The sequence below is a fragment of the Lissotriton vulgaris genome, chromosome 9 (genome assembly GCF_964263255.1).
Source record: "Lissotriton vulgaris chromosome 9, aLisVul1.2, whole genome shotgun sequence".
Classification (NCBI taxonomy): domain Eukaryota; kingdom Metazoa; phylum Chordata; class Amphibia; order Caudata; family Salamandridae; genus Lissotriton; species Lissotriton vulgaris.
Genome location: NC_141697.1, coordinates 1,141,052,504 through 1,141,078,582, shown reverse-complemented (window position 1 = coordinate 1,141,078,582; position 26,079 = coordinate 1,141,052,504). Strand labels below are relative to the sequence as shown.

The window sequence follows — 26,079 nt, the reverse complement described above, 5'->3', positions numbered from 1 at the left end:
TTTAGAAAACACTTCCACAACTACGATTGCAAAGCACTGGTTGTAAGGTAATTCGTCCATGGGACCAATAAAATCCAAGCATATGCTATGCCAAGGTTGGTCTGGCGCATTAAGTTTCCCTTGCTGTTGACTGGGCACAATCTTAAGCTTTTTTTCACCTTCTCTGCAGCTGTCACAATGTTCAACACAAGAAGCAGCATCCAAATCAATGGAAGGCCACCAAAAATTTTCTTTTATCCTCCGCTGAGTGAGAGTTTGGCCCAAATGGCACTCATGTGCAATAACTTGTGTCTTAAAGAATTTGGAGGAATAAATCTATCTCCCCTCATCAAAACCACATCACCTGACACTGACAATTCATCCAAAACTCTTAAAAACGGTCTCACACCAGGTTCAACAGAACTCTCACGCCTAGCACCTATCTTTGAGATCCACAACTTTCTTCAACACCAAATCCTTCTCCATTCTTAAACACCACTCTGCCTTTGAAAAAGAACCTTCACTCATTGAAATCACATCCTGTACAAAAGCTATGGCACTTTCCTCTTGAAACTCACCCTGGCATTTACTAGAGATTTCATCTCTCACTGGAAGTCTCTATAAACAGTCCGCTTGAACATTCCGCCAACCTTGCACAAACAACAAATCAACAAATCAAATTGGTACTCTTGTAGCCTCGAAGCAAGTCTCGCTAATCTGGGAGAACCTTTACCCTGCACCCCAGGAGCCAAGACATTCACCAAAGGCTTGAGATCGGATCGCAATCGAAACCTAGTGCCCCAGAGATAAGTCCTAAAATAAAGTGTATCCTACACAGCAGCCAAGGCCTCCCTTTCTATAACGGAATAGTTCCATTCTGAAACAGTTAAAGGACGTGAAGCAAAAGCTACTGTCTTTTCTTCAATCCCGTGTCTCTGTAATAGCACTGCACCCAATCCAATGCTACTAGCATCAACCATCAATATAGAGACACGCTTGATGTCAAACGGGGTCAATATTCCTGCATTACACAACTCTTTCTTTATGAGCTTGAAGCAATCTGCATGCTCTTCAGTCCAAGAAAACTTCACACCCTTTTTTAAAAGAGCCCTCAGAACAGATGTTTTATCTGAAAAATCCCTAACAAATTTTGCATAAAACTCAATCAAGCCCATAAAAGATCTCAACTGGTCTTTGTCCACTGGGCAAAGAGCTGATTCAATGGCAGCCAGTAAATATTTTGCGGGTTTAATTCCTTCAACTGTGATGACATAACCTAAGTACTCTATTTCCTGTACCAAAAATAAGCACTTTTCTTTCCGCAAGGTAAGACCTGCCTTCTGAATCCTAGATAAAACTGCTTTAAGTACATCATTGTGTTCACATATTGTGTTTCCAAAAATGAGTATATAATCCTGAAAGAACAACACTTTACTTATGCCCTTGAAGATTTCTGTTACCATTCTTTGAAATACACTGGCCGCTCATATTAGGCCAAAAGGTAATCTTGTAAATTGAAATGTGCCCTCACTAGTAATGAACGCCGTCAGATGTTTTGATTCCTCATGAAGGCGTATTTGATGGTAAGCGCTCTTCAAATCAAGCTTACTAAAATATTTCGCACCTTGTAACGTTGACACCAGTTCCCCTATGTTAGGTAAGGGAAAAACATCTGCCACCACACTTTTATTCAATGATCTCAGATCAACACAAAATCTAATTTTTTTATCAGCCTTCTGTGTGATCACTACCGGAGAAATCCAGGTAGCTGCTTCCACAGGCTCTATTATACCCCTTTGAAGCATCTCTTCAATCGCACTCTGCACTTCTTCCCTTACTGCAATAGGTACTCTTCTCTCTGTGCTGAGTTGGTATTGCGTCTTTCGTCAATAATATTTTGTGCTCATATCCTTTTAGTTTCCCCAATTCATCCCCGAACACACTTTTAGCATCTATCAAAATGTAATTTATACTGAAATCATCAATGACCATCACCTGTTCATGAGCCCTCGGGTTGACAATTATGTGTAAATCTTACTCGTGCATCCACCCTAATATGGCTGGACCATCTACAGATACATAAACCTTACCCACAGTTGACCTTTCCTTGAAACAAATCTTACTTTCAAAATATCCTAAGAGCTCTATCTTTTCTCCTTGGTACCCTGTGGGAGATATGTCACTTTCTAAAATAATTCTTTCACCCCACACCTTATTATGCTTAGAAATAGGAATTATTGTCCATCTAGAACCTGTATCAACCATAAAACTAATATTTTTCCGATCTATGGTAAAGTCAGCTTTTGGTCTTTTTTTCCTCTTTTCTTGGCATAGACTCGCACAAGAATCTTCCACTACTAATATTTTGTTCAGATCCCTCTTGATTTCACAGTCTCCCTCGCTTATATTTGCCACTCTAGATTTCGCTCTGCCCTTACACATTCTCGCAAGTGGCCCTATTTTACCACACATTAGACATTCTTTATTGTTGGCAAAGCAAAACTTCTCATCTGAATTGTGTGTCACTGCCACACTTTGAACACATCTTGTTATGATTTTTATTTGTAAAACTCTTCTTTTGTCAAATATAACCTTTCTTTTTGAGTGAGGCAACAGCGCCATCATTACTGTTGTCACTCTCTACTACGTTCTTGCCAGATATCTCTGCCGCCTTCTGATCAGAGCTACATTTCTGAAGCTATCTCATGCATTTTTCGGATTTCTGAACTACTTTAGCTAGATCTATTGCGGGTTTTAAATTAGGATTTTTATCCGCCCACAACCTCTTGTATTTTCCGATTGTTGCATTGAACAATCAACTGTTCACGAATGAATTCATCCGTCATCTGCCCAAAGCTACATTTTACAGATAGTTCACGTAACCTAACAACAAAATCATCTATGGATTCCCCTTCTCGCTATTTATTCATGTAAAACTTGTACCTGTTCATAACTAGGTTTTCTTCTTTAGCAAAACAAATTTCTAATCTTGAGACCGCATCCTTAAATTCATCTAATGACGACTGACCACTGGCTGGCAGAACTTGGGGAAGATATTTAAATACTCTTTGACCCTCATTCCCTAACGTGGTCATCAAAATGGCTTTCTTTCTTTTGGGTGAAAAACCTTCCCCATCCAATGCTTCAATATAGTAGTTAAACATTATTATCCAATCTTCCCATGATATCTGAGGGTTACCTGGTTCACTTAGAAATTGAGGTGGGAGAGCTACATTAACTTGTTGAGCCATTTCGCTTACAGAATATTTTCCATTTCTACTGAACTCTGGATAGTTATCTTAGATCAGTGGTCCCCAAACTTTTTTGACCTGTGGCTCCCCTGACCTAAGCGGCAGTTGGCCGTGGCTCCCCACCATTTTTTTACCGGTGGGTGGGTGGGTGGTGTGTTCCTCCTGTTATCTTCCTTAAAGTATTTGGGACGCAATGAAGGTATTATATTGGTTGGAATGCTTGAATTATTAATCTCATCCACTGGCAATCACTTTGGCTGCATCCCAATCCATCGTTTTTTTCCCCAACAGAGTGCCTGGTCCCAAACCCTTATTTATGCCAGCTGCTGCTTTCAGTACCTTTTGGTACTGAGACCCGCTCTGAGAAAATGGAACATTGAGTTTGGTCTGTCGTAATCAGTATCCCCAGCCTTATTTTTACACTAAAAAGGTCTGTCCTTCCATCTGTGTGCCCATCTATATCCAAACATATTCAACCATTTGCACACCTATCCACCGTATATCCTTCCGTCCATCCTTTCACTCATCCATCCCTCCATCCACCCTTTCACTTATCCATCCATTATTCATCTACCCACCCTTTCACCCCATCCATCTGTACAATCATCCATGCATCCACTCTTCCACCCAGCCATCCATTCACTTACTCATCCATCCACCCATTCACTTACTCATCCATTTACCCAGTCATTTATCCTTCCACCCATTCACCCTTTCAGTCATTCACCCTTTCAGTCATTCATCCTCCCTTTCTCTCTCCATCCCCCTTTCACTTATCCATCCATCTACCCACCCATTTACTCATCCATTCATGAATCCATCCATTGATCCTATTACTCATCCATTGTTTCACTCATCCAACCATCCGTTCACTCATCCAGCCATCCATTCTCTCATCCATCCACCCTTTCACTTCACTCATCTATTCATCCTTTTGTCCATCTACCCCCTTTCATTAACTCATCAATCATTGCATCCACCCTTTCACTCATCCATCCATTCACCATTTCACTTATCAATTCATCCACCCACCCATTCACTTGCCCATCATCTAACCTTTCATTCATCCACCCATTCATCCTTTCACACACCCATCCACCAATTCACTCGCCCATCAGCTGCCCTTTCACTCATCCATCCATCCTTTCACACACCCATCAACACTTTTACCCATCCATTTACCCTTCCACCCATACATCCATCTATTTACCTTTTCTCTCATCCATACTTCCATTCATTCACTCATCCATCCATCCTTTCATTATCTATCCATTCCCCCTTTCATTCATACATTCATCCTTTGCAGTAATCCATCCAGCCATTCAGACATTCCTTCACTTATTGACTCACCCACCTTTTCACATTATGAGCTGAGCCTTTGTTTGCAGAGTTGCAGGCATAAGAGTCCCATCAAGAATGAACTACAGCAAGGGGTCGGGTGGTGGAGAGTTCACTATGCCCCTGCACATAGGCAGACTGAAAACGCAGAAGGCATGAGTCATGCATGATGCACAGTGCCAGGATGTGAGGTTACTGTAACATGGTGTTGTTTCCAGGGCTTTAAGCGGTGTAAAAAAACTGGGGGGGTCTCTTCAAAGGGGGTGTTTGACGTAATTGAGAGCGCAGCTTAAAACACCTAGGCTAAAAATCTGCTCTTAGCATAGTGTTCCGCCTCACTGGTATTATGTTGTCTCTGTCATTGCATCCAGATATATAATACAGCAAGTATCATTACACCTCATCAAGTCAGGACTATTGGCTTTGTCAATGGTTGCTAGTTCCTTTAAAAAAAAAAGGAGCAACCATGGCTTTGTTGAATACAATATTGAAAATAATTCAGTTCTAAAATGACAGGACAGTGAGAGAACATTAACCTGTTCTTTTAAACTTATTTTACAGGCTTCTTTGAATGAAGTGTTTTCTAACGTTGCAGCGTGGGCGTTTTACTTTTTATCGTACAGAATGCCCTTCTGTACACTGAGGCAGGAGGAGGCCGCCACATGGTGTCACACCACCAGACTGCCCCATTGACATTCAGTAATGGCAATCAGCGGCATACTGAATGACAATGGGCGGGAGGGGCTGCTCTCGTGCTCCTGGAGGAGTGCGAGGCGCCTCCAGCAGCAGGGGTGAGGCCTCTCACAGGGAGCAGCACTGCTCCCTGTGATGGCCAGAATGACAGAATTTACGGACGGTTAGTCACCCTGGTGTGCGCGGCGCCCCTGGCACCTCATTACGGCGCACTGGGGCACCGCGGCGCACAGTTTGGGAACCACAGTCTTAGATGAATATGTAACTACTATACAACGTACAATAAACATCAGCAAAAGCATATTATGCCAAAACACAATATATATACACTGTTAATATATATCTCTCCCCTCCAAAAGATGTGCCTTCCTCCAATGCGTGTGCTCCTCCAATACAGGTTGCAGTTGTCACAATACAACCTCAAATGCTTTGTCAGACAACAGGATACTGATTGTTAAAACAACAGTCACCTTGAAGCTACAAGTCACTCCCACCGTGAATTTCAGCACACTGAATTCCCAGAATAAGGTGAGCGTATCGCCTTTGTACACTCGACGCTTGTAGAATCCTCCACTTCAGGTAACAAACGACTTTATCGCTGCTACTCACTCGACGATGTCGCTCATTGTATCTTCCAGTTAGGTGACAGTCAGTCAAGATGGACGCTAGCGTCTGACATCACCTCACAGCATGACGTTGCCCGACTCTCTCTCCACGTCAGTCTTCTAAACGTGCGCTATAACCTGCTTGCGTCGTTGCGCATGAGCCTGTCCTCGAGCTGTCGCCTCTGCAGATGTCACGCGTTTCAAGCTCCGTTACTCAGTGTGCTCAGCGTTGAGGTAACTAGGCAACAGTAATCTCGGGAATGCCTGGCTCGCACGCTTACCGTTGCGGTAACTAGGCGACAGGAACCTTGATGAACCTTTGCTCGCACAGCGATTTTAATAATATCGCGCAGGATATAAGTTAAGTTTATCTCACCGCAGGTTTTATAAAGTGCTCCGATACATGTCCTGCACAACGTGGATTCTTTCCTAGGTGAAGAGCGTTCGTTTTTCTGTAACTTATCGAATAAATAAGTCTTCCACTGCAATCAAGAAGCCTCTGTCGATCTGGTCAGCATCAGTAACTCTCGCCAAATGTTGTAGGCTGTAATAATCACTCCACGCAGTTCTTGTGGTGTAAAGCTTCATCTGTTTAATTGCAGCACAGAATAAGCGTCTCTCTCACCAGCTCACCAAGCTCCAACTGCCAAGGCTGGAATGTCAGCTGGATGAAGTCACAACACAGAAGTCATAGAATCATTCTAACAGCATGTAATGAATCAACACTAAAGAAAGACTAAAATCATATTTACAACAGTGACCCCGGAAGTTAGTCCTGCTTTTCATCCAGCAGCATCTTGTATTCGGGGTTATTTAACCTGCTATATGTAATAGAAAACATACAACTGCAAATCCCAGAATGCAAAGTGCTGTAGACTAAATAATCAGGTTTTCTAGGAGTAACACAAGACATGAAACCGCTTGATAGCGAAATTTGCTTATCACATGCACAAATCCGCTTTTTGTGAACGAATTAAACAGAATGGATTTCAAATTGCCTGATGTAATGAAAATTACTTTTATAGATCTCGCTACTACCCTCAGGTGTCTAGGCACTTTAGCTCTGAAAATAAATCATAATCCTTCCAGATGTGTATGGGATATTCATAAATTGTAATTGTTCAAAAGCCAAATTTAGCTTGTTCTGGTGTTTAAGGTTGAAGGGTAATGGATGCAAAGGGCATGTACATTATGAGGAAGACAATGCGATGATAGTAGGCATCATGTCAGATGGAGAGCGTATGCCACATTTAAAGTTTGAGCAACAAGTAAATAGTGGCAGAAAACAAGAGCGTTGCGAATCCAGTGCCATAAAGGAAGGAGCGAGGGGAAGAAAGACTGACACGAAAAGAACTGGACTGAGAGCAAAGAATGTTCGATAATGGTATCCGTATAAGGCACGCCAGCCATCGCAATGCTCTTCAACATACAGCTGAAGCTGTATATAATTTTTGGATTGAGAGCCCCTGTTAATTTGACCAGCCCTCTCTTATCTTGTGTCCTTCGATTTCTGTTCATCTTCTGTTCCTGTACTGTACATTTGGACCCAAATCAAAAGTAAAAAAGCAGAATCCTTTGTATTTAAATTCGAACACTTTGTTTACAGTTCTGTATATTGTAATTAAATTAAATAATTGATGGGTTTCTCCAAAGACTGTCTCCTTGTATCCTGGAGAAAATGTGCAAGCCAACTGGTCTGAAACTTTCTGTTGTATTGTGGGAACATCTCTAAATATCGTAGACCATATACTGTGTACTGTTTCTCAAATACTAATGTGCATTTTTGTTAACCCTTAGTGACTTCTTGTACTCTATAACATCTCATGCCTTTTTCTGTATCCAGATTCCAAGCAGCCCGTCAGAGAAGATGAGGGATTAGTGACCATCAACCGGAGGAGAGGAGCCATTAAACAAGCTAAAATCCACTACATCAAGAACCATGAATTCACTGCTATATTCTTCCGACAGCCCACATTCTGCTCAGTCTGTAAAGAATTTGTCTGGTAAGGAGCTTGAGTTGTTGGCTTTCGGTGAGATGGTTTATTGCATATTCTTGGGAAAATCCAAAGGCAGACAAGATTAAGTTCCTTTACAGAAATGTGAAAGCAGGCGTGGACAATTCAAGAACTTCAATTGCCACATTTCAAGGGAAACAGGTTCTTTAACCCCTATTAGGTTAGTTAAATTTTTACAATGGGCGATTTACAAATGAGACCACTCACATCGTTTTGAAAGTTAAATATTTTGTCCTAAATATATTACATTACAAAATCAGACACAAAAAAGTGATGGAAGGAATGCTTGCATTCCAACCTGTTGTTTTGTGCCCACCTTGCCACTCTAGACAAGGGCCTGCATTATCCAAATCAGCCAGCCAAGTAGGTCATTTAAGTCTGACGACTGTTCAAATCTCTTCCCTGGATCAGAATTGAAAAATCACAGGACTGAAGTTCAGAAGGGCTCAGAAAATTTCCTAGGAGGCAGACCCCTTGAGCTCTCACTGACCTATCATACCCTGAGCTCCTCAACACTCCTCACTCTGAAGGAGGCTCAAGACACTGTGTGTGGATTCAGCACATGCACATAAGCCAAGAAGAAATAAATTAGGCTTGTAAGTGTAGAATGAAGCATTTGTAACTTCATATTTTAATACAGCTAGGACTTGTTTAAAAATCGTTCACGCAGTTTATATTTATGGTATATCAAGGGCAGCATTAAGTCTAGGTCATCTTGAAGCAACATAAATATTACAAGACCTGTGAGTGCAAGGTCCAGCCCAAATCATTGAAAAGGAAAGTTTGTAGCCTTTACACTGCAATCAAGCTGTGGACAGACATACTTGACTGATCATCATAAAGGGTTGGCGGTGGTGGTGTGCTATCTTAAAGGATAATATCCGATTAGGATCTTGGTGTCATTTGCCACCTAATCCGTTTTTCTGCTCTGGCTTTAACATTTGCTGCTGGATTAACTTCCTGTGTAGTGAGGCACATTTCCGGGTACTTTCCCTATTTCCTAAGACTGATACATCAGCCCAGTAACACATATAGGCATTTGACACTGCCAAGCCCCCAATAGTCTTTTCTGCGAGGTTCCCGCTATATGAATGGAGCATACATACATAGATACATGCATACATATATGCATAAACCCTCATTTAAGGTCCCCATTTGTCCAAATTATTGAATGTTTTAGTACCATTGTCTACATGAGGGAAAGCGGTCTCGTGTAGGTTAAACACATTTTCTGGTACTCTTCAGTTATGGCTTGACATCCAAGAGTAGCTAACGTCTACGTTGTCCATGTCTGCTCTTGACCCTTTCACGCCCTCTTCACTTTCCAAGTTCTTGGCACGTTCAAATCTAGCAACATGAACACAGGCTTACTATAGGATGTGCTCAATATTTGACTACATATCCTAATCTGAACTGGCTTCCACAACTAACTCTTTGAAACAAACTGCTCTTGTTAGCTCAAGTAACCACTGTTTTTCAATTCTGTGTTATACTGTTTTCTATGTAGAATATTGATCGCATTCTCCTCTTTCTGCAGTGCCGTCGTAGTTTTGCATTCCTGGACGTTCTCAGTTTTTGTTCCTTTTATTCCTGATTAATTCTCCTTCTTGCCAACCTATCTGATACCTTTCTTTCCTCCTCTGCTTGGAGCCTTTTGATTAAATGAGATGTCTTAAGAGAATTTGTTCACTCCTATTCTAACTCAATGGCTTCTTGCAGATCTGTTGTGCCTTTCCTTCACACACTCCTGGCCCTTCTTAGACTTACTCACTTGAAGGTTCCAGCCCTGGTTTCTGTGTAGTTTATGGATTCTCCATACCGTATGCGCTTGACTTTGTTTGATCCCCTTTGGTTGATTGCAAGAGAAATAACTCTCCCCCTCAATTAGTTCGTTGTTTTTTCCTATCTAGTTCTCCTTTCATCTTTAAGAGACTCATATTAGATTTATTTTTTTGTTGCAGTTAGAAAACTAATGTAACCTGCTCATCATTCTCACTGTTGCCTGAACGAATTCTTTCTTTTGATATTTTCAACATGCATCATGTTGCTTTGTAAACCAGTCACAGCTCAGCATTGCTATCAAAAGTGTTTCTGAGCCTGGTACAGAGAGAGGGCTCAATTGTGAAATGAACTTTTGACTGGATGCATAATGACATATCATTTTAACCAGTGTATGCTTTCAAAATGTGTGGTTAATTGTGAAAACAGGAACATCTTCTTGCACCTAGTTCCTCTTTACAGGTTTTAGCAACACCATTTCATTAGAAGTGTGAGGTTGCATGAAGAGATACTCTAGTGAGGATATTGGTTAAGCTGCCAACCTCCACTAATGGCAGAGTACTTGGGAGCTTAAACTTCCTTTTGGTGGAACAGCCATGGAAATTACTCCCAGAGGGTGTTTTGCCCTTTCCATCCCATGCAGTTATCATTCTTATGCATACATTATATTTTCTGAAAAGGTTAGTTTCCATTTTTCACAAATTTAGCATATTCATGCTAAGAATATGCGTTTCACACGTCGGTCTTAATTTAGGACTGCAGATTAGCCTCAGAGTGGAGAATTTGTGGTTAACAAGTTAAGATGAATGTGCACTTACTCAATTCAATTCGATAAGCTTTGTACGGTTGAAACAAAAAAAACATAAAAGCACAATAAATGATCAAAATACATTAAAAAACTATTAATAAAAGAACGACATCCATAAAGGAAATTAAAAACAAGAAACTAATTCCATTAAAACATCATACGCTACGTCATTTCTCTTAGTGTAAACAGTATACTCCTAGCAACTTTTCAATAAGAACAACATCAGTTCTCCTAATGTAAACAATAAACTCATAGCAGCATTACATGGTTTTTGGTGAGAGGATCCAAAAAACGTAGGCTTCAGAACGTGCAAAGTGTAAAATGCAAAGTGCTTAATTAGTAATACCATCCCCAAACTTAAGGGAGATGATAAATTACATTAAAACAACATACTCTTCCTAGCGTTAATTGACCTTAAAATAAATGTTGCAGTATAAAAACAAATCTCAGGTTCTCTTAGCGTAAAAAGTAGGGTCATAGCAGCATTAGTGGTTTTGGCATCATACTTTTTAAACAATGGTTTAAGATAAGCAATTCTAAAAGACAGATACAAATCGCATAAAAGTAAAAAGTGCAAGATGCTATGCTTTGTATTCCCGTCACAAGTGCATGGGGAGACAGGGCGCTGTTTCATCGTAGGGAATGCTACTAAATGGTGCACAAGGCCTGACCTCATTCTGGTTAGAACATAGCGATGGGAAGGTCTTGTGACAAGTGAAAGGTAAGTTTGGAAGCCCTCCGTATCTATATGCAGATGGTAAAGCTGATACCTGGCTTGCTTCTCTACTATTTTCAGCCTGCATTCGTTCTTATAGCACAGGGAGGTACTCTTTAACTCCTGTTCGGACAAACCAGATACTTCATTTTGATTTTCTAAGATTGTTCGATCAAATATGACCTCAAAAGAATTAGCTAAATAATTAAGCCAGGGGATCTTTAGGTAATTATCCAATTGCAGGCAGTCATTAATAATAGACTTAGTAAAGTCAGATATAAGAATTGTCTTCCGTTTGTAAATCGCAGCAAGGTTGGAGTCCCCATACCCCAGCCTCATAAAGCGCAACTGATGTGCACCTTGCTTTATAAATATTAACCAGGTCTTTAATGCGACGACCCCCCAGATTAGAAGCAAATTTAAAAACACCATATATACTTTTGCTCATTTTGGCCCGAACATGAGACAATTCGTGGTTCAATTTCCTATCGGAAGAAAAGGAAATACCTAAATAGCGGAAATTAACCACGTTACTTTATTGCCCTCAATAAAAAATGGTTTCAAACTCTTGTATTTCGGACCGCATACCATTGTAAATGTTTTTGCCTTATTAATCATCAGCTTCCTCTTACTGATAAAAACCGCAAACCCATCGATTAACCTCTGGAGGCCTACCAGCGTTCTAGATAAAAGCACAGCGTCGTCCGCATAAAGCAGGACTGGGACTTCCTTGCGTTCCACTAGTGGGGAATCCACCTGTATCAATTTAAGTGCTACGCCAACTTCATTAATAAATAGGGTAAAAAGCAACGGGGCTAGAACGCAGCCTTGGCGGATACCACGTTTTACGTTAAAATTAGGGGTACATTTGCCCATCTGGCCGTACCGTACTGTGGTTGATAATTTTTTCGTACAGCCTGGCTAAAAAGTAAACAATGGGTTTTGGTGCGCCAAGATTAAGTAAGACTGGCCATAAAATAACGTGATCCACTAAATCAAAAGCGCTGCTCAAATCAACAAAGCATAAAAAGAGCTGTACCTGTTAAGCACATGTGTATTTTCCGACTAAGAGCTCCAGGTTGATACATTGTTCTAACGTGCCTAACCCTTTTCTAAAACCGTATTGTGCCTGAGCTAAAATACCATTGTCCACGACCCACTCCTCCAATCTTAACAATAAAACCCTACTTGTGATTTTGACTGAGGAGTCTAGTAGGGAAATTGGCTTCAGATTTGTTGCCCTTTTTGTAGATGGGAATAATAACGGATCCCCCCCCCCCCCCCACCCCCCCCCCCCCCCCCCTAAGTGAACAACAACCCTCGGTAACTGCAGCGTTGAAAACTCTTGTTAGTATCTGAACCCATAGTTCTGGAGCTGATTTATATACATCGATAAGAACACCATCCGTACCCGGTGCTTTCCCCCCTTTACTGCTTCCTATGCCTATCATGACCTCGCCAAGGGTAATGTCTAACGGGATAATGGGCCATTTGTGTAAATTGGTTGGGTCCTTGATAGATAGACGCCTTGGGTTAAAAATACTGGTAAAGTGAGCCACCCCTTCCTCACAGCTGACATTACATCAAAGTTCTGGGACTGATTCGTTTTTAAGAAATTAAGAGTTCACTGTATCCCAGAACAGTTTGTTGTTGGATGTATCTGCTGCTAGTGCAAGGTTATCCCATGCCTCCTGTTGAAGCTCCATCTTCCTACGTTTTAGATTAGAAATATATTCCACTCTTAGATCATGAACTAATGCATTATCCCTTGGTTTATTAGAAAGTGCTTATTTCAGCTGATTCAAAGAGACAGTACATGAATGTTCGAACCAACCCCTGGCCTGTGTTTGTTTCCTAGATGGTGGCGCGGTAAATAATTTCGAGATTGAATCATTAATTGTACTAAAATTGGTCAAGTTCTTATCTGGTTCAGTCTCAACCAATAAGCTATTTTCAATTTTGTTACCACAGGCCTGTACAATATTTTTAGTTATATCACAAGAGTTGGTACCCTTCCATTTAAATCTAGTACTGTTTGGGCGGCACGGGCAATTTTATTGATGACCGTACATAGCTCAGCAGTTTTGTTCCCCCATACAAGCAGTCTCATAATAATGCAATTGTGATCACTCATCGACAAGTCAACAATCCACGGGGTAGAACACAAGTTCACAATATTGGCAGAAGCAATTACATGGTCAATAATACTATGTGCTGTTCTTCCGGTAAAGGTTGGGATATCCTGCCCGCTTCCATCCTTTGCACACTGCATAGTGTCTAAATCAAATTCTGCCAAAACAGCATTTAGGGTGTCACCATAGGAAGTATGTGGGGCATGTAAGTAGTCCTCACCTTTATCATTTTGAAACCCACAAACTTTTGTCATAGACAGAGGGCAGATAGGGGTATTAAAATCACAGAGCCATACAATATCCAAGTTAGTGGTATCCACATTAGCCAAGTTATCGAGTTCCTGTTTCAATTCCATAACTACACTATGACGAGTGGAATTAAATATATTGTTATAAAAATGTATCAGTAGGACATCCTGACCATCCCTATGATGTGGCCAAAGTAACTGCGAGCGATGCCCTATATTGATAGTTCTTTTGACTCTAAGGGGCAAGTTATTCTTTTAAAGTATTAGCAGTCCTCCCTTTGGTCTACCAGAAGAAGGGATTGCGGGCTAATCATATGAGGTAAACCCATCAAAGTGACAGTACTCCAGGTTTCCTGCAGGCAAACTATGTCGTATAAATTAATAAACTCCTTGCAACCTAACATTTCATTCTTACTTGCTATTCCGGCTATGTTCCAAGTGACAATATTATATCCACCGGCAAAGGGAGTTCCTCGGTGATATATAGGTAAATCATTTCCTGTGCTAGTAGTAGCACTGGCAGCTTTCTCACTAAAATCTCGTAACAATACAGGGAGGGTTGGATTCACTGCCGTTCCGTACCCAATACTCACATCTAGATTAAATCCTATTTTTGCAACTTGACACTCTCCCAGATGAGCAAATGAACTTGGATTTTGCCCACCTTGTGTTTCATTTGCCTTCACCCTTATGTATCTGCTAACATCTTTTAGGGTGTGGATAAGTTTAGCGACTTCTCCATTAAGTTTATTTATTTTATCAACCAATGGTTTAATGGTTATTTCCATGTTTTGAGTTATAAGGGCTATAATATAATTGGCTTACTCATCAGACATCTGGTATGAATCAGGGTTTTCTCTGATACCGTGCTTGTGAGACTCAAGGGGGGGCCTTTTTTGGTTTTACTAATAGTCCCTGGTTTAGTTTGGACTTTCCTACAATTCCTTTCCTTTTTGGAGTAGGGGGCCCGCTAAGTAATGGTGATCGAGGAGCCTCAATTTTCAATGATAGATCTTGGTTGTGGGTAGGGGTCACCGGACTTGCAGGGGGAATAGGTTCTTAGCGTTGTTCGTGGTGACCTCTACCTCCGGGACATGTGTATCATCTAAACCAGTACCCACTCCTAGTGATAAGTGGTGCTCCGCCCTATTAATTTCAACGTTAATGGAGCTAAACGCCTTAACTAAATTAGCATTTAGTGCCCTCAGATGACGCGCTGCACCTGAGCGGAGCGTGGGCTTCTGGGTAGGGTAGTTCCTGTGGAGTGGTAGCTTTCCGCCCGGCCGTTCTCCCACAAATGAGGTTGAGTTGAATGAAGAAAGGAATAGCAAGAGAATGTACTGTTAGACTAACCTGGAATGAAGTGAAACTAACTTGAGTTGGCAGTTTTTGTACTAGTAAAGAGTCTAATATACTAAGAATGGAACTTACTGGATGAAAATAAAACAAACTAATTGCAATTCTTACAGGAACTCTTTATAATCCCTACAGCGTTGCAGCAGCTGTTTCTTGTGCAGTCCATTTGCCATGTCATTATTGTGGGTGGGACTCCTTTAGTGAGACTTGTCCTCAGTAGAAGGCCCAAAAACGGGTGATCCAAAAAGCAAAACATCTGGGCATAATAAATGGGTGGAACCCGTCGTGCAACAGAATTCACAGTTTGAATAATCATCCTATGGAACTTATGAAAGCATCATTTGTGGATATTTTCAAAAGGATTTGAGAGTGCTTTGTAGGGTACAGTTTTATTTTGGTTAGATGATCAAGACTCTGCGCCAGCTTCTCTATGCCTGAATAGGTTAAAACGCCTTACAATGTGTTGACTTCTTGTGAATATCATCAATTTCATCTTGGAGTTTTTGGTGGATCGGTTCAACGGCTGTCGGTGCTGAGGTTTTCCAGCTGGCTCTGAAGTCGGTTTTGGCTTAAACACCTACAGTTTTGGCTCAGAATTGCAGATCAGTGCTGAGAGTGGAATATTCAGTGCCGAGTGAGTTGGCTTTGATGTTTTTTTCAGCGACTAACCAAGGCTGGGCGTCGTGTCCGAAGCAGAGGTTCGGTGCCCACCATGGTCCAAAGGCGGTGGCGGACCTGAAGCCTTCCTCTGTGGCTCCTGGAGGAGCAACTGAACACCCCCATGCAGTGAGCTGCTCGACATGTAAGGGGTGTTGAGAGGGAATGGGGAGGGGGAGCCATACACATGACCAGTTGTGCAGACAGAGGTTCCTCGAGCTCCAGGTCGCAGCCATAACTGGCATTGGGCCAAAAAGCCTCCTCAGTCAGCAGCTCGACAATCGCAGAGGGTTTTTTTTGTGGAAAGAGTGGCAGAAGTCGCAGGCAGCCTCTTCATGCAGGGGGCGAGAGACCGAGATTCTAGACCTGGTGGAGATCAGTCCAGGGATAGTATCTGAAGGTCGTCCATTCCATCACAGTCGAAGCATTGTCTTGAATGGAGGAGATGAGCCAGGGAGGCCCCTAAGAACGAGACCTTACAAGTGGCTGAGGTCGACCGGAGAGTCTCTCGGTCGAAGGATCCAAACGTCGACCCTAGACGGGAGTACAGGGATTTCAAAGCAGAAAATACAGAAGGGAGCACTGTGACACTTCTGAACCCAATAGTCAAAAGGAAACCATCTAACAACGGACTTGATGCCCATGCATTTTTCCAACAAGAGGAGTAGTCACAGTACCTCGTAACTTGAAACACTTCTTTGAAGAAAAACAACTTGCACACATCTGGGCCGAACACTAGATGACAGGAGTGTGCAGAACATGTGAATCTTCAGCCACACATGCAGCAAACAATTGTAACATTTTATTTTTCACATATGGTAATGATTTCTCTGCATTCACTGGGAAAATGGAGGACTATTAGGGCACTTTCCTATCCTCATTGCACTATTTTGAAGACATAAGTGCAGTGCCAATGTCACGGCATGCCAGAGGCTTTTGTGGGCGGGGGCCAAAGACATTTGCAGGGCCTCTCCTGATTTATGATCCAAGTACAAGCTCATACATACCTGGGAAAGAGAAAGCACAGCATGTTTTCCACTTGATGTTTCCACCTTAGCTGCATTAGGAAGGACATGCCCGTCCTGCTTTCCTATTTAAATAAATGTAACAGAAGTATAAGGCCCAGAGTAAAGAACCCCAGTTATCCCTCACCTTGTGCTCACCTTTGTCATTGTGTGTGACTTGAATTCCCGGAAAAGTATAACACTCTGTATGTTAACCACATTGGCAAAGTGTCTTCTCTCGTGGTACTTGCATGGAAACTTCTATTTCCTCCTCCCAGTACAGACCCATTACTGTGATTTGGGCCACCTGCTAGTTATGCAGCAGTAGTAAGTGTCCCTTTCCCTCTAAAAATATGCACATTCGGTTTATGTGAGGTTCAGCTGTTTCAGAGCAGAGGTGCAAACCTTTTCACAAGTGTACTTGATTTATGCACCTAAAATGTTTTGGGAAATGTCCTTAAGCAAGACATTTAGTTGAAATCAGGATGAGCTGAAGGAAGAAAGGAATAGCAAGATAATGTACTGTCAGACTACCCTGGAACTTTCTTATCCCATGTGTCATTTGCAGGTCTAACAATTTGAATGTCACAAAGCACTGATTCTGTCTTTATTAAAAATTATGAATTGCACATAAAAATATTTCCTCCGTAAATTAACTACCATAATGCTAGCAAGTGATATCATTTTTTCTAACTATACTCTATTTTTATTTTAGGGGACTTAACAAGCAAGGGTACAAATGCAGACGTAAGTATGTCTAGTGTTTTTACTTTGTATGAAAGTGAGAAAATGTACCATCAAATTCTCAACATATGGAAAAGATGATCTTTATTGAACTGGTGTTCTCTCGTTGAAATCTGAAAAGAAATATCTTTGATAGACATTTGCAAATGGTTACTCTAATGCTACATTAAAAGTCAGTGCGGGCCGTATTATTTATATCAATATTGTTACATGAAATGGTAGCTGAAATATTTGCTGGAGCAGTTGCTAAAGTAGTTGCCGTTTTAGCAATTTTGTGTTAAAGGTAACCCGGAAGTGCAGTATGGGCTACTTTCCAAAAATGGATTGGCCAAGCAATGCGATATGCCGTTAAATGGCTGCATAGCACTGTAAATATGGCAAGGTCAATAATGAGTTGGTCTGTGCTCAGTGATTAGTTTTGTGCTGTGGAGAATGTAGGAAAGGGAGGGCAGCCTCTGCACACTGTCTTTACTTTCGTACAAGGTTTTTGGTAAGCCTCTTGACCACTGGTGAACAGTCAACACGTTGCGCCTATGCAAGAAGAATTACTATTAGTTTCCGTTGTCCTCCCCTTTTATACAGAAGAAGTAACCTCTATCGAATGCGAAGGGCCACTTTACTGTTCTTCAAAATTATGAAAAAAAAATGCATTTTTGATATGGAAAACGGGGTGAAAGTTATCATCTATTGAAATCATTACTTCCTCAGTGTTGTCGATTTTCAAACGTTTACCAGACCCATAAACTGGAAAAAAAAGGCTGTGAGCAAAGAAACTAACAAAGTAACAGCTCTGAGCTTCACTTAATAGATACATAGTCAAATGTTTGCTATAAAAATCAATTTTTAGCTCGAGCTTTTTTGAGCCAGTTAAATCTCTACGATGCAGTCTATGACATGTTACTGTGGGTGGAAAGCCTCCTCATGTGCAGCAAACAACTTTCCATGACCCCTGGTTGTTTGACACAAAAATGTTTCTCTGGGCCTGTTATATATTTTATATTTTGAAGCTAGTAAAGCGTCACAAACGGCGTTGATTATGTTTTATAACATGGTTATGCCTTCTCAATTTGACCATTCACTGGACCTCGAAAAATTCAGAGTCAGAGATTTTGTTGAATTGGAAGCCACTGGAGGGAAAAAGTTTTATCTTCCTCATTATGAAACCTATTTTACAGAAAATTGCAGCTTAAGGTGTAAATCTACTTCTATTAAAGAGTACCTATTTTAAGGCTAAATGTTTTGCAGAGTATTTTCTGACCATTATTTCTTTTGTTTCCTTTAAAGAATGTAATGCTGCTATCCATAAGAAATGTATTGATAAGATTATCGGCAGATGTACTGGATCAGCCACAAACAGCAGAGATACAGTGGTGAGACAAAGACTTCTGTACTCTTTGCCAGACATTGCTATGTGATGCTAGCATCACAGTTTGTTGTGTAGTTCACCTTGGAGTGGATGAAACCCTGTATTGTCAAGGTAGAATGACTTGTCAAACCAATGAGTATTAAATGCTCACCTTTTCATCTCATGCCTCTCAGCCTCATTACCGATGCCTAAGTGTAATTTTTTATTTACGACCAAGGTCATTTTGTTCCCTACTACTGTTTGCTTTCAGAGGTTTAGGGTGGGTTCTGTTAGTGTTTCAGACATGTAGTGGACTATAAACCAGGAATAAAGCCACTGTCTTGTGTTTCTTAGTCTTGCTTTGTTTTCTGGGTTTTGATCATATTTCAAGTTTTCAAGCCAAAACATGTTAACTTGCCTATTGTATACAGCTATCAGTTGTGCACTTGCACAAGGGAATGCATCAGTAACTATCCTAGTTTTTCAGTCCTGTCACTGATGTGAACCGGAGCTTTGTGGAACCTCTAACATCTCATGGTCTAGTCAAGAAATCATGTTGATAGATGGTGTTGGAGGGAAAAGGGTCATGGAAGGCTGGCTATTCAATGGCACCCATAAAGACATTTGCTGTGAAGATAGACTGAGGCTGGTGGCATACAAATGTACAAGATGATTAATTGGAAGTGTAGAATTGTGAAAGATTCATTTGTAAGCTAACAGAATCCCATGGTGTGAATTGGTTTATGCTAGTGAGTGACATTTTAATCAAGTAGCAATTGAAAAATCAAGAAGTGATTCTGTTAACATTACTCTTCCACTGATTTTCTTATCCATATTTTAAACACAAGCAAGCGGTTTGCATCAGGTACAATGATGAGCCAGCGAGGTTGTTGACAGTGCAATCTTGATCATTGAGGACAGTGGTCTTTCGATTTCAATATATCCTTTTTGGGGGGAATTTGAATCATAGGTCTCAAATTAATATTGCAAGTTCATTGTGATGGTATTTTCAGTTATTGATATTGCTGAAGGTTTATATGGTTTAGTATAAACCAAAGTATAGATTTAAATATTAAAAAATTGATAATGTTTGAAGACAGAATCATTGAAGTGTGATGAGATGAGAAACAGATTTTTTTGTGGGAAAGTTTTAGACTTTAAATTTATTTCGGGAAAATAGTAGGGATTGTTATTTGGGATTTGCCCCAGTGCTTGACCACCACTAATAAACTAGTTTCTTATCATTTATAGCAACCACTTGTGCAAAGCCTGATTTGGGGATTTTGGGTAGAAACCTGCTAGTAAGATATCTCGGACAGTTAATTGTCTGTTGGATGATTCTGTGTGAGCATTTATAGAAACTTGTTTTTTTGATTATGATGAACAATAAACTAATATTGTAAGTCAAGCCAAAATATGCAGGCCATTGTCATTTTACTTTATCTTCATATGCATTTCAGTTTCAAAAGGAGCGCTTCAACATTGATATGCCACATCGATTTAAAGCCTACAATTATAAAAGTCCAACCTTTTGTGACCACTGTGGCAGCCTGCTGTGGGGACTAGTGAAACAGGGACTGAAATGTGAAGGTATTTTTATTTGTTTCCTTCCTCTGTGTTGAAAATGTCCGAGTGCAACAAGGGATTTCTACATGTCATTTTGTTTAAGGGAAATATTCAATGTGGTATTAATCAAATGTACTGCCTTCGTTTCACCTTTGTTCGGGAAACCTTATCTAGATTACATGCAATCGCTGTTGTCGTACTTCTAAGTACTATTAAATAAATTCTCTAAATGTAGTTATGTGTGACACGACCTGCTGTAGAATTTGTTGTCCATTATGCTAAATTAAAGAGTAATCTTTAGAGCAAGATATGGTATAGCTTTTGGCAAATTTACATTTTGTTGGCTCTGTCTCTCTTGTGGAAGGGATATCCTATTGAATTATGAAATTGAAATACCTTTATAAAATCGAATTGCCCCCTATCCAAAAGTCATGATCTTAATCTTCCTAGAGCCTTGAATGATTTGTCAGCATGGTTTACAGTTACAGTTCTAGCCTTATTGATTGTTGCCTTGTGATACAACTATGTTACAGACAATGGACCCAAAATATTTCTCCACATTTTATTTGTTTAGAGTTTTACATAGTACTAACAACTACAGTGTATGCCTCAAAGTCATTTAGTGCAGAGAGGTTTTGGGGCCCTGTTACCTGTAATGGCCACAATGTTCATTATTATAAAAGCATTTGGGAAACTGCTTTCATCTGATAATATAGTAATGTCCAGTCCAGAGAGGGAAGAAACATAAATGTTTGTAAATGTATTCATAAATGTTTGTAAATGTATTAACTACTCGCAGTGATCAATACCTCTATAGCATTTTTTTCATTTTAAATCTGCCCTGCTTTAGAGATGAATTAGGGCTTGAAATCAGTGTGAGATGATTAAGATACTTAGTAAATATGCAATCCATGTCCTGCTTGAATGTCAGCCTGCTTATTCAATCCATTTTATTGCCCTTCGAAAAGAACTACTGCATGAGCATGCTCAAATACGGGTTTAAATCGTTGTACTTCATTCATCTTTATCAATTCTTCCTCGTCACTTTCTTAAAACATTCCACCATTGTTTATATTTTTAATTTTTTGGGTTTTCCTTAAACAAGCACTTTAACAACTACCAAATAAAGTTAGTTTCACTTCATTAAAAATTAATGTCTTTATTCCTTTTTGAATGTAGAAGTCTGAGAATGATCTGTGAACTTTAAATGGATTTTATGTTTGATTTCCTTTAATACAATCACTCCCAAAATATGACTTACTTTTATTAACTTTTTGAAAATCATATGCACTTATTAAATGATGAATATTAATCATTTATGAGAGTAAAAGTAGGTTGGCTGGAAACCTACATGAATCAGGTTATGGTTCCATTGTACAATGGAATATATTATCTGTAGACCATATGGCTCTTAAGAGGGTACAGATGGTATTTCTATGTGCAAGCATACCATTCCATGCATCGCAAAAAATAAATCATCCTGAAAGTGAATGGTGACATAAAAAAATGAGACTGTGTACATTAAGCATCTGACTATCCCTGAGATTGGCAGTTAATTCTTAGGCGCTTTTGAGTCAAAAGGACAATGGGAGGATATAGGGTGCATGATAAGTTGTCCCTGTTTTATCGGCATTAAGTATAGTGCCTGTTGGCGTTTATGGGCATTACTGATTTGATCAACAAAGGTGACACTGGTTGTATTTTGTCATCATTTGGAAAAAACAAGACTTTAAAGGTACATAAAAAAATAAAGACTCAGATGTGGTTTTTCTAATCGATGTCCACAAATTGTGTTACCATATGTTAATATGATTCAACAAAATAATTGTTTTGAATGTTTCTCCCTTCTAGACTGTGCAATGAACGTGCACCACAAGTGCCAAACCAAAGTGGCCAATTTATGTGGGATCAATCAGAAATTGTTAGCAGAAGCTTTAAATCAAGTTAGCATGGTAAGACACAACCTCATTTCGAAGCATTCTTTATTCAGTTTATTCAGCATAAAGCAACATGTTCCTACAATTTCCTTATGTAACTAGAATTCCATGGGCTCAAAAACGTTGATGATTCCCAAAGTGTGCCTTGCCGTACTCTACATATTCCCCACTTTGTCACATAATTCATTCAACATTGGCAAAATCACCTTTTGAAATTCTGACCATCTACAGATAGTCTGTGCAGAATAGCAGGGTAGTCACTTTTCTTGATCTGTGTTGAATGCTTGTGCTGATATCGAATTTCAGGAGAAGTGTAACACGCATCTCATTGAACGTTGCACAATTAACATGCAAAGAAGTGCTGCAAATAATGTTTGGTGATGTATTCACCAGTTACATAAAGTCTGACTTCTTCTGAACTTCATTGCACCTTTTTTCTTTAGCCTTAGCACATGCATTGGGATTTTGAGAGCATGGGCATTAATCCGATTCCTTCAGAGATTGTCCGTAACTACTGTTATTGGATATTTATGCAGCCTCTTGCAAATTACTGCTCAGTTTCAATTTTTGAGGCATCAATAACACATTATTGACCCTTTCCAATCATATGCACCCTAGCTTGCTAATTGGGCCAATTAGACTATTGTGGACCAATAAGTATGGTGTGCTCTACAGTCCATAGTCCCATAATAAAATGTCTTCAACAGTATTATAAAAAAACGTTAACTGTCCATAATGTCGGTATACATTTTAAGCTCAGAAAAGTCACTTGTGAATCTGAAATGCAAATTAGGTCTTAATGTGTGAGCAACATTTCAAAGATTGTTTACAGTAATATAGGATAGGTCACTTTATGTAACCTCCAGCAAAGACCGTGACAATATAAAATTTTTATTATCAGATGTTAATTTCCGAGAATATAAAGTTATCTAATGTGTAACATTATTTTCAATTGTATGCAATATCTGAAAGAGACTATTAGTTATAGATTTCTTACCTGAGAATTCCCCCCAGGCGTCAGACTGGATCTTGAAAAAATTTTTCGAAGCAGTACCCCTGCGTGTCGGTAGGTGGTGTCGGTCGACTCAGCTTTCGTCGTCAGCGTCGTGATCGCCGGGATGACGCTGAGGTATCTGCTTAGACGCTGCTTCTGCGCACTGACGTCAGTTCTTTCTTTTTCCACGCAAGCCAGCTCAGATCCGGAGAGCGGCACCCGTAGTCACTTTTTGACTAACTATTTTTTGACTTTTGTCAACCTCTTTTCGAGTCGTTTTGACTCGTTTTGACTCCTGGTGCACGTAGGGATGTCCCATCGTCGGATTGGCTTCAAACCTTGTGATTTCTGCCACAAGTTGATGTCGGTTACAGACCCACACCTTGTGTGCCTCTGGTGTCTGGAGCGCGACCACGACCCGACTGTCGGGCCATGAAGCCAAAGTCTTTGCGGGAGCAGTCCCGAAAGCTTCTCGAGGCCCGGAAGTCAGCTTTGTGCCACTCGAGGTCCCGGTCGAGAGGGAGGTCGTGTGACCGGTCGTGGAGTCACCATCATCACTCCTCGTCAAAGTCTTCGCCTTTGGGTAAGTCGAAGCACAAAAGAAGGCGAAGGAACACCGTCGCTCTTTGCCTTTTCCCCGTCCGTCGGCCGATGGGACACAGAAGGTTGTCGTCTTTCGGCTCCGCCCGCGGAGAGTGTTGGGATGGTTCTTAGTTTCCCTCCCTTCCCGGGAGCCGGAGCGATCCCTGCCCAACTTCACACCCTTTAGAAAGCCCTCCATTCCTTTGAGCAGCCTGACTCCGCCAGCACACCTTCGGGCCCAGCCGACTTAGCTGGGGTTTTAGGCCTTCAATGCCGCCGGATTCGGCCCGGCACCACAGGGATCCAGGCCTGGATCCGGACCTTACAACACCTCCTCCAGCACCGCTTCCATTGATGACACCTCCGCCGCCTGTTGTGTCCCCAGCCGGCGACGACCCCGCCCTTCCCTTCGACTTGGACACAGAGCCGGACCGGCGTCGACCGATGCCGGTACTGGCGCTGACCGGTACTTTTGTACCACTGTTCTATCCTGGCGTTTCCTATCGCCCTGAGTGGCAGCCAGAAGAGGATGAGGAGGACTGGGAGGGGTCTGTTGACCCTCTGGCAGACCAGCTTGATGAGCTGGACTGGAGAGAGGAAGTGGTTGACGCCAGTGGTCTGGATACATCCCCAGAACTTGGCATGCTTTCTCCCCCTACCGTGGCCACGGAGGAGGGAGCATCTTAAACTGTGGTGTTGCATAGGGCGGCTGAGGCCTTGAACCTTGAACTTCCTACAGTGGCAGTCAGGACTAACCTCCTGACTGAGCTGCTTCAGCCGACAGCTGCCTTTTCGGAGTCCCTGCTGCCATTCAACGAGGCCCTCACAGACATCCTTCTAGGCACCTGGTCCAGGCCTAGCACAGGGGCTCCTGTGGATAGGATGATTGCGGATGCCACCACCTGGCCACGGGCGAACCCATTTTCCTCTCCCAACATCCTACCCCTAAGAGCTTGGCCGTCCAAGCCTCAACATCTAAAGGTGTGTTCCCTTCTGCTCCCCCAGATAGGGAATCCAAAAAGCTGGACCATCTTGGGAAGAAGATGCTTTCTTTGGCCAGCTTAGGACTGTGGTCGGTGAACACCGCATGTCTCTTGGGCCGTTCCGTTTCCTCAAGTGCTGCCTCAGTGCTTAGTTTAGGCCCGGGGCGCACACTCCTGTGCGGTTGCGGAGGGGAGAGATGCAGCAAAGTTCGCCATTCGCTGTGGGCTGGAAACTGCCTACTCGCTGGGTAGAATGATTTCTACGTCAGTAGCTCCACGACGCTACGCCTGGTTGAGATCCACTGGCGTTTTTTTGGGGATGTTCAATCCTTCCTTTTGGACATGCCCTTTGATGGCCATCGCCTGTTTGGCAACAAGGCAGACAGCGCCCTTGAGCGCTTCAATGACTTTAGAGCTGCATCCAGGACCTTGGGCCTCGCTACCACCTCTCGCCCTGCACAGTCTGCCTTTCGCCCTTTTCATGGCTACGGAAGGGGTATCCTCACCACGTTTCGCTCAGGGCCCCAGTCCGGCGCAAGCTACGAAGCCTCCATGCAGCCCGGGGATGTGGGACCCACCGCCATGGGTCTGGGGGCCAGCAGGTGGGTCAGTCCACCAATGCCCCCTCTGCAGCAGCCTCTAAGCCTTCCTAGTCCGACCCTTCAGGGACACCAGTTGCCAGTGAGCGGCAGGATCCACCATCACCTCCTCCACTGGCACAACATCACGGCGGACAGGTGGGTTTTGCAGATAGTCTGAAGGGGCTACTCCCTTCCCTTCGAGACTACCCCATCTCTCCATGCCACCTACACTCCATCGCATGTTGGAGGATCACTTGGCCCTTCTCCATCAGGAAGTTATGGCTCTCTTGGCCAAGGGAGCCATCGAGCGAGTCCCCATCCCAGGAGAAGGGTGTGGTTGCTATTCTGACTACTTCCTGGTGCCCAAGAAGGACAAAGGCCTGCGTCCTATCTTGGATCTCAGGGACATCAACCGCTTCCTCCAGAAGTAGAAGTTCAAAATGTTGACATTAGCTCAGTTCCTGTCTGCCCTCGACCCTGGAGACTGGATGGTAGCATTGGACTTGCAGGATGCCTATTTACACATCCCCGTCCTGCCTGCCCACCGGCGTTACCTATGGTTCACGGTAGGCCACGAGCACATTCAGTTTTCCGTGCTCCCCTTTAGCCTTACCCGCGCACCTCTGGTGTTCATGAAAGTGATGGTGGTGGTTGAAACTCATCTGCGCAGATCAGGGGTTCCATTCTTCCCCTATCGTGACGACTGGTTGTTGAAGGTGGGCTCGCCCCAGGCTGTCATCTCCTACCGCCAGACTATGATGGACCTC

The 26,079-nt window shown here is 41.9% G+C and overlaps 1 protein-coding gene across 4 annotated transcripts in view; it reads left to right on the top strand.

Moving 5' to 3' along the window:
• PRKCD (protein kinase C delta) overlaps positions 1-26,079 on the top strand; it is a 450,985-nt gene that overhangs the window by 359,733 nt on the left and 65,173 nt on the right. For all 4 annotated transcript variants that reach the window (XM_086939184.1, XM_086939183.1, XM_086939182.1 and 1 more), the window contains exons 7-11: positions 7,710-7,869; positions 17,296-17,327; positions 18,609-18,694; positions 20,130-20,259; positions 22,087-22,187. In XM_086939184.1, the coding sequence (XP_086795310.1) occupies positions 7,710-7,869; positions 17,296-17,327; positions 18,609-18,694; positions 20,130-20,259; positions 22,087-22,187 (509 nt within the window). The remainder of the gene's footprint in view (positions 1-7,709; positions 7,870-17,295; positions 17,328-18,608; positions 18,695-20,129; positions 20,260-22,086; positions 22,188-26,079) is intronic.